The sequence below is a fragment of the Lolium perenne genome, chromosome 4 (genome assembly GCF_019359855.2).
Source record: "Lolium perenne isolate Kyuss_39 chromosome 4, Kyuss_2.0, whole genome shotgun sequence".
Taxonomy (NCBI): Eukaryota; Viridiplantae; Streptophyta; class Magnoliopsida; order Poales; family Poaceae; genus Lolium; species Lolium perenne.
In genome coordinates this window covers 243015414-243023549 of record NC_067247.2, presented here as the reverse complement: position 1 = coordinate 243023549, position 8136 = coordinate 243015414, and the positions used below count along the sequence as shown (strand labels likewise).

At 48.8% G+C, this 8136-nt stretch overlaps 3 protein-coding genes across 3 annotated transcripts; all 3 read right to left on the bottom strand.

The window, feature by feature from the left end:
- Positions 1–1502: 1502 nt before the first annotated feature.
- LOC127332446 (7-deoxyloganetin glucosyltransferase) lies at positions 1503–3354 on the bottom strand. Its single transcript, XM_051358743.2, has 2 exons — positions 2703–3354; positions 1503–2603 (listed from the first exon to the last, which is right to left on the bottom strand). Exons 1-2 carry the CDS (start codon positions 3229–3231, stop codon positions 1675–1677), a joined length of 1458 nt encoding a protein of 485 aa, XP_051214703.1. The 5' UTR covers positions 3232–3354; the 3' UTR covers positions 1503–1674.
- A 1763-nt stretch (positions 3355–5117) lies between these two features.
- LOC127328509 (uncharacterized) lies at positions 5118–5447 on the bottom strand. Its single transcript, XM_051355103.1, has one exon. The coding sequence runs from the start codon at positions 5445–5447 to the stop codon at positions 5118–5120; it is 330 nt and encodes a 109-aa protein (XP_051211063.1).
- Positions 5448–7178: 1731 nt separating this feature from the next.
- LOC127328510 (uncharacterized) lies at positions 7179–7517 on the bottom strand. Its single transcript, XM_051355104.1, has one exon. The coding sequence runs from the start codon at positions 7515–7517 to the stop codon at positions 7179–7181; it is 339 nt and encodes a 112-aa protein (XP_051211064.1).
- Positions 7518–8136: the final 619 nt, after the last annotated feature.

Genomic DNA, 8136 nt, shown 5'->3' with positions numbered 1-8136 from the left:
AATGTCCTGATCAGATAGCGCAACAGCAGAAGATCCTGAAGAACCAGCCTGCCGGCGAGAATAGTGCCGCTGACGTAAGCTGGGATCCCTCTGCCAGCAACTAGAGATAGTGTGGCCAGACCTGCCATAGTAGGTGCAGGGAGGTGCTATCATACCACGAGGCTGCTGAGGCTGACTCTGGCCCTGGACAGGAGGAGTAGAGAGTATCGGTTATGCTGTAGACTACAATGAAGCCGACGGCATAGGAGGTCCACGAGCAGACGGCACAGGAGGGCCACGAGTAGCAAGTACAGAGGGAACCTCAAGAAGGCCAGCACCACGAAGACGAGTCCCCTCAGCATGAAGCTCAGCCAGTACCAGCGGAACACGACCACGGGCAAGCAACTGTGCATGGCGCGGCTCAAACTCCTTACGGAGCCGCGACAAGAACTCAAAAACGCGCTGAAACTCCAGATCAGCGCGCACAGTCAGACAACAGGGACAGGTGGCACACACAGGTATACGAAGAGAATCAAGCTGACGCCAAATAGCAGCACTCTGAGTGTAGAACTCATCAATAGTAGAATCACCCTGCTGAAGGGCATGCTCCTGGCGGACCACAGACAGGTAAAGAGCATCCCCAAACAGCTAATAGCGCTGACGAAAAAAACCCCACTGAGGAGCAGCAGTGGAAAGACCCATGAAATCAGCAGCATACTGAGGCAGAACATTGGAGGTAAGAACAGCAGCAGCACGAGCATCCTCATCTATCAACTGAGTGTAGTCAGTCTGATCCAGCCGGTAAGTCGCAACGGCAGTAGAATGGTCCTGGACCTTCCGGTCATAATCAGCCAGAGCAGTATCATCAGCACTCGTGGTTGCATCCTTATCCGCCTGAGTAGCATCAGGAGCAAGGGCAACGGGCGTCGGTGCAACAGGCACCGTAGGAGCAACGGGGCGCGGCGGACAAGAGACCTCGCCAGAAAGTACACCCCAAAGACGAATACCGTGCATGTGGACGCGCATGAAGGCTGCGAAATCAGGATAATTCGCGCCATCGAAAAGCACCGGGCAGCGAGGAATCGCAACATAGCCCAGTGAGGAAGACATAGCTCTTTTCTCTTTTTTTTCTCAGATCAGATCGAACCAAGCCCGAGCGAGAATTTCTGCAGGACTCGGCGCGACGGAAAAGCAGAAGCGGAGGCGGGCGGGCAGGCAGTAGCGGCCGGCGACGGGAGAGGGCTGGCCGGGGGAGACAGCCAGCGGCGGAACAGGCGGCCGGCGGCAAGCCGCGGGCTGCAGGGAAGCGCACGGGGGCGGAACGGCGGCCGGGAAGTGGAGGACGGCGGCCGGAGGTGGAGAGCGGCGCCGGAGGAGCGGCCGGGAGCGGCAACTACGGCCGGGAAAAGGAGCACGGGATTAGAGGACCAAATTTTGCTCTGATACCATGTTAGGAAAATATACTTGATGTATTAACAGGGGGCTAAAGGCCACAATATATAGTACATGTACAGGTGCAAATATGCAGGAAGCCCTCTAACATATGGGGAAACTATAGTATATAGATATATACATCTAACAGTTACCATATCCAAATAGCTGCATTTGCAACTGAAACGTCACCTATACCAGGTAGAGTACTCCATAACAATCGTCTAATGGAGACATTATGAAAAGAATTGTACATGGAAAGATCTAGTTCTTGGCCAAGAGCACATCGCGGACCAGCTCATCGAAGTTGCGTTGAGACGGACCGTGTGGCATGGCCGCCAGGATCGCCTTCTCCCGCCATTCCTGCGCCTTCTTCCTCATCTTCTTTCCACCCTCCCCATCCATGAGCTCCGTGATAAGGCTCGTGACGGCGTCGCGCTGGACGTTGGTGTCGATCTCCATGCCGATGCCCCATTCGTTACACTGGTACCGGCAGTTGGTTTGCTGGTCCGCGAAGAAGGGCCAGCTGATGACGGGCACGCCGCCGCACACGCTCTCCAACGCCGAGTTCCAGCCGCTGTGGGTCAGGAACACGCCCACGGCAGGGTGGCTCAGCACCTCCTGCTGCGGGCACCAGGAGGCCATGAGCCCGCGCCCCGCCGTCTCCGCCAAGAACTCTTTGGGAAGCATCGCCGCGTCGCCCCGGACGAGGTCGGGGCGGATGATCCACATGAACTGCCTGCCGCTGTTGGCGAGTCCCCACGCGAACTCCACCAGCTGCTCGCTGGTCATGACGACGATGCTCCCGAAGTTGACGTACACGACGGAGGCGTGCTCCTTGCCGTGGAGCCACTCAAGGCACTCCTCCTGCTCCTTCCACAAGCTGAGGCGGCTGATGGATGACGTCTCGCGCGGCACGACCAGATTGAGCGGGCCGACCGTGTACACCTTGACATTGACGAGGAGCGCCTCCATGGCCTCCACCGCCTCGCCCTCTAGGTCGCCGAAGCTGTTGAGGATCACCGCCGATGCGCCGGCCGTGCGACCGGTCTCCTTGATGACGTAACCCACCATGAACTCGTCCGGGTCCGTGGTGCGTATAAAGCTCGGGAAGTCCCTCAGCCTCATGTTCCTCAGCCCCGGCAGGTCTTCCACCGGAGTGTCAAGGTACCCATCCGTCAGCTGTCTCAAATCTGCCCATGCACGTATAGATCGAGATGTACTTACACAAGTGCTACGTGTTAATGGAGTTCACAGTACTGCACAGTGTGTTTGATCGAGACAGTGTGTACCTTTGAGTGGAGCAATGCCACGGTCTATGAGAAGGCGATAGTGGTAGTACGCAAGGTAACTGATGGCGCTGGCAGTCCAGAGCTGGACGTACGGAAGGCCAAGCTCCTTAGCCGCGTCCATGGAGAAACCCATGATGAGGTCCGAGACGACGCAGGTAACGGGCGGGTGGTCACTCTCACCGGTGGAGGCCGCGGCATTGAGCTGGGCGAGGAGGCGGCGGAAGGGCCCGAGGCAGGTCTCCGTGGTGGACTTGCAAAGCGACGGGATGTCCTGCGTGACGTCGTCGTCGGACGCCGCCGGCAGGCTATCGGGAATGGTGGCGAAGCGGAAGCCCCGCGAGCCGGCTACGGCGGCGGCGCCCCGCGTCCGGACGAGGCGGGCGTGGTTGTACTCGGAGTTGACGAAGGTGACGTGGAAGCCGCGGGCGTGCAGCAGATTGGCCACGTTGAGCATCGGGGTGATGTGCCCCTGCGCCGGGTACGGCAGGCACACGGCGTGTGCCTTCTTCTCCGAGGCCCTTCCTTCCATGCTTCTTGCCGGTTTAGCTTCTTTCTCCGTAATGGCAAAGGCACGTGTGTGCGATATTTGTGTCAATGCTTAGCTTTGTTGGGTGGCCGTACATCCTCCTATATCTGGATGGGGATATGATTTGGTTTGGCATGAGCGCTATCAATTTATCAGTGATCGGATAGGACCGGAAGATCGCAAACACGATTGCGATATGAACAGGCAACAGCACAGCACATGCGATTGCAACGTCTTGGTTTCACGTTTAATCCGTGGACCGCAGCATTGGTGTGGATTGCGGGATGTGCGCGAGAGCGATTGGTTTCGCCAAGATTGGCTCAAGCCCAACCACAAGCTGAAGCACGCCAACATAACACTAGTGGAGAATGGGCCAATTATCCCAGTCGGCAAGAGGCTTTTGTCTCGGCTGGGCTACCAGACAACGAAGGCGGGACAAAAGGTCTAACCTTTTGTCTCGGCCCGCATACCAGCCGGGACATATAGTCCACCACGTGGTTGCGATGCAGATGTTTGGGCTGGAGAATCTTTTGTTCCGGCTCGTAAGCTCAACCAGAACAAAAAGTTTTATTTTTCTTTTTTCTTTTTTCTTTTTTCATTTATCATTTATCATTTTTCTTTTTTTTCATTTTTTTCATTTTTTTTCATTTTTTTTCTTTTTGTTTGACTCGTTACTCTCTCACTTATATCATTGTTAACACTAATTACACTTTTCTGTCAAATAAACACTACTTACACTTAATTTATACTCAAGTTCTAGATTTGGTTACTTACCGGTCGGTCAATCATCCTCACACTACTCCACCCCACAACACGCTTAACTCCTTGGTTCCTTCCTGCTATGCTCCCGCGAATGTGATTGTACCTTGTTATAAATACTATCATATCAATCGTATTAACTCTTATACCATTTTGTCACATTTTTCTATTTTTTAAACCAAAAACAATTATGTAAGTAAACAATGATGAATAAGATAATAATATTGAATTCCAATGAAAATAAAATCAGTAATAAAAATATTATTATTATTATCAAATAATATATGCATAACTATTAGAAAAATGCGAGGAATTTGAATATGAAATAATTTTGTTTTTATTCATATATTATTATTATTAAATAATATATGCATTACTCATATAATATGGCCATATAATTAATATCTTTAAATGTGTAAACCGCAAGTAGACAAATAATATATGCATAACTATTAAAAAATATGAGGAATTGGAATATGAAATAATTTTGTTTTTATTCATTTATTATTATTATTATCAAATAATATATGCATTATTTATATAATATGGCCAAATAATTAATATCTTTAAATGTGTTAACCGCAAGTGGACAAATAATATATGCATAACTATTAGAAAATTGTGAGGAATTTGAATATGAAATAATTTTATTTTTATTCATTTATTATTATTATTATCAAATAATATATGCATTATTCATATAATATGGCCAAATAATTAATATCTTTAAATCGTTCGAACTGTGACAGTAATATCATTGGATTTTTTTAACAATCCTATCGTGTGTATTGCGTTTAGCCTTGTGAGTTGTGGGAGTCTTCTGTACTTTTTTATCAGATAAAATAGGTCCACAGTAGCATCACCGGGATCTGAGGACGATGGATCCTCTGACAATTCTGAGGGATCTTTTGAGCCTCCCTTCATGCTGTCACACATGCGTACTCGAGTCAGCATTGCCAATTTAACCACTAATGCAACTTTTCATAACCTACGCACCCATAAAATATGAGATCATTCCCGCAAGAATATGGTCAAATAATGTGGGGAATTTGTATAACAATAAGAGTTCGATATATTGAAATGATTCATAGTTCATACAAATATAGAAGACCACCATCTACTCATCATCTCTAAATATATAGATGATCAACATGACTATTGTAGCCACCTAGCATCCAATGCCTCCTAGCAATCTCGAAGCCCAGGCGAGCGTCTAGAGCAACATAGTGCACTTGGTCGTAGCTCAATGGAAAATTGGCCCATCCAAGAATAAGCTCATCTTCTTTTTCTTGCGCGGCGACGTCCATCTTCTTGTACTTCTTCTTCTTCTTCTCAAGGTTTGTTCCAATGGTATAGTTTGCCAAATCATATAGACTTGGAGTGGGCTCGTTGGTGGGGTTCGGGAGTATCTTTTGGAGGTCGTACGCAGAAGTGATATGAATGCCGTAGGGACGCAACATTTTCACATGATTGCCGATAGCGGTGATGTCTACGGGTGCTTCTATTCTTGTAGACAGTGTTGGGCCTCCAAGAGCAGAGGTTTGTAGAACAGCAGCAAGTTTCCCTTAAGTGGATCACCCAAGGTTTATCGAACTCAGGGAGGAAGAGGTCAAAGATATCCCTCTCATGCAACCCTGCAACCACAAAGCAAGAAGTCTCTTGTGTCCCCAACACACCTAATAGGTGCACTAATTCGGCGAAGAGATAGTGAAATACAAGTGGTATGAATGAATATGAGCAGTAGTACGGCGCCAGAAAAGTGCTTGCTGGCGTGCAGTTGATGGTAGTAATATTGCAGGAAGTAAAGATGCAGTAAAACAGTAAACAAGCAGCGATAGCAGTATTTAGGAACAAGGCCTAGGGATTATACTTTCACTAGTGGACACTCTCAACATTGATCACATAACAGAATAAATAGATAGATGCTAGACTCTACACCCTCTTGTTGGATGATGAACACCACTAACTGTGTAGGATTACACGAACCCACAATGCCGGAGTTAACAAGCTCCACAATATTCGATGTTCATGTTTAAATAACCTTAGAGTGCATGACAGATCAACATAACCAAACCAAGTACTAACATAGCATGCACACTGTCACCTTCACACTACGAAAGGAGGAATAGATCACATCAATACTATCATAGCAATAGTTAACTTCATAATCTACAAGAGATCATAATCATAGCCTACGCCAAGTACTACACGATGCACACACTGTCACCATTACACCGTGCAGGAGGAATAAACTACTTTAATAACATCACTAGAGTAGCACACAGATAAATTGTGATACAAAACACATTGCAATCATAAAGAGATATAAATAAGCACTTCACTATGCCATTCATAACAGTGAATAAGTATTCTGTGAAATATAGCCTAAGAGACCCACACGGTGCACACACTGTCACCTTTACACACGTGGGACAAGGAGTCTCCGGAGATCACATAAGTAAAATCCACTTGACTAGCATAATGACATCTAGATTACAAGCATCATCATATGAATCTCAATCATGTAAGGCAGCTCATGAGATTATTGTATTGAAGCACATAGGAGAGAGATGAACCACATAGCTACCGGTACAGCCCCGAGCCTCGATGGAGAACTACTCCCTCCTCATGGGAGACAGCAGCGTTGATGAAGATGGCGGTGGTGTCGATGGAGAAGCCTTCCGGGGGCACTTCCCCGTCCCGGCGGCGTGCCGGAACAGAGACTCCTGTCCCCCAGATCTTGGCTTCGCGATGGCGGCGGCTCTGGAAGGTTTTCTCTGGTTTCGTCGAACGTGGAAGGGTTTTCGCGACGGAGACCTTAAATAGGCGGAAGGGCAGGTCAGGGGGCCACACGAGGTGGCCACACAATAGGCCGGCGCGGCCCAAGCCCAGGCCGCGCCGCCTTGTTGTGTCGTCGCCTCGTGGCCCCACTTCGTTTCCTCTTCGGTCTTCTGGAAGCTTCGTGGAAAAATAGGACCCTGGGCGTTGATTTCGTCCAATTCCGATAATATTTCCTTACTAGGATTTCTGGAACCAAAAACAGCAGAAAACAGGAACTGGCCCTTCGGCATCTCGTCAATAGGTTAGTTCCGGAAAACGCATAAATATGACATATAATGTGTATAAAACATGTAGATATCATCAATAATGTGGCATGGAACATAAGAAATTATCGATACATCGGAGACGTATCAAGCGGCGCCGCAGATTCTGATGTTCCCGTCCTGCAAGAACTCTTTGAGAACTTGTGGCACTTCATCGGCATAACAAATCTGGAACACCAACGTCTCGGACGCCACCGAGAGTTGAAGGACGACGGCGCACTGATCACCCGCGCGAGGGTCGGTGAACTCGGAGTCCAAGCCGACACACTTGGTCATTGCGGCGTCGAGAAAGTCCCTCTTCACGCCGCAGATCCACTTCTCCACCCTTCTTGCACGAAGCGCGACCGTGACCTTGAAAGCCATCCCTTCGGCCATGAGGTGGTACAGCCGAGTTCGAGGAGCCGGGTAGCGCGCGAGGTGCTCCATCGAGTCCGAAACATCGATGAAGAGGAGCTTTTTTGCAATGGTGATGACATGGAGAAGAATGTGGTGTGTGTGGAAATGGTGGAAAAGATGTGAGCATATAAAGGAATGGGAGAGGAAGATGAAAAGAGGCCAGCCACTGGTGATCAATTACCGTGGCTGGCCGCGCCGGCAACTCAGATTCCGGCGACCCGATCGAATTCTTTGCGCCAGTAATGGCGAGAAATGATCGGGTTCCGCGCGGGAACGAACATTTGGACTTTATTTCCCGGCTCGTGTCTCCAGCCGGGACAAAAGGGCTGCCAGCAGGCCGCAAAAGACCTCAGATCCTTTTGTCCCGGTTGGAGCCTCCAGCCGGGACAAAAGGCCTTAAAGAACCGCGACAAAAGGCCCCGTAGCTTCTCGGTGATTTCGGGGCGACGTGGAGAAGCCATTGTCGTAGGTATAGTTAGCTGCTTTTTCATTTGCAATGAAGCAAACAGGTTACCATATACAACAACATACAAAATTTACCCTATAAAAGTTGACATACGATTGCATCTTTTACTACGGTGGAGAAGCCATTTTTTCAGCCAAAGTGGCATTCCTTGAATAAATCCAGAGGAGTGGGTTCTTTACCTTT

Excerpts from the sequence above, each read along its gene's own strand:
- LOC127332446 (XM_051358743.2), bottom strand. The coding sequence starts at position 3,231 with ATGGAAGGAAGGGCCTCGGAGAAGAAGGCACACGCCGTGTGCCTGCCG. Across the intron at positions 2,604-2,702 it reads TGGCATTGCTCCACTCAAAG|ATTTGAGACAGCTGACGGAT; the intron begins GTACACACTGTC and ends GTGCATGGGCAG.
- LOC127328509 (XM_051355103.1), bottom strand. The coding sequence starts at position 5,447 with ATGTTGCGTCCCTACGGCATTCATATCACTTCTGCGTACGACCTCCAA.
- LOC127328510 (XM_051355104.1), bottom strand. The coding sequence starts at position 7,517 with ATGGAGCACCTCGCGCGCTACCCGGCTCCTCGAACTCGGCTGTACCAC.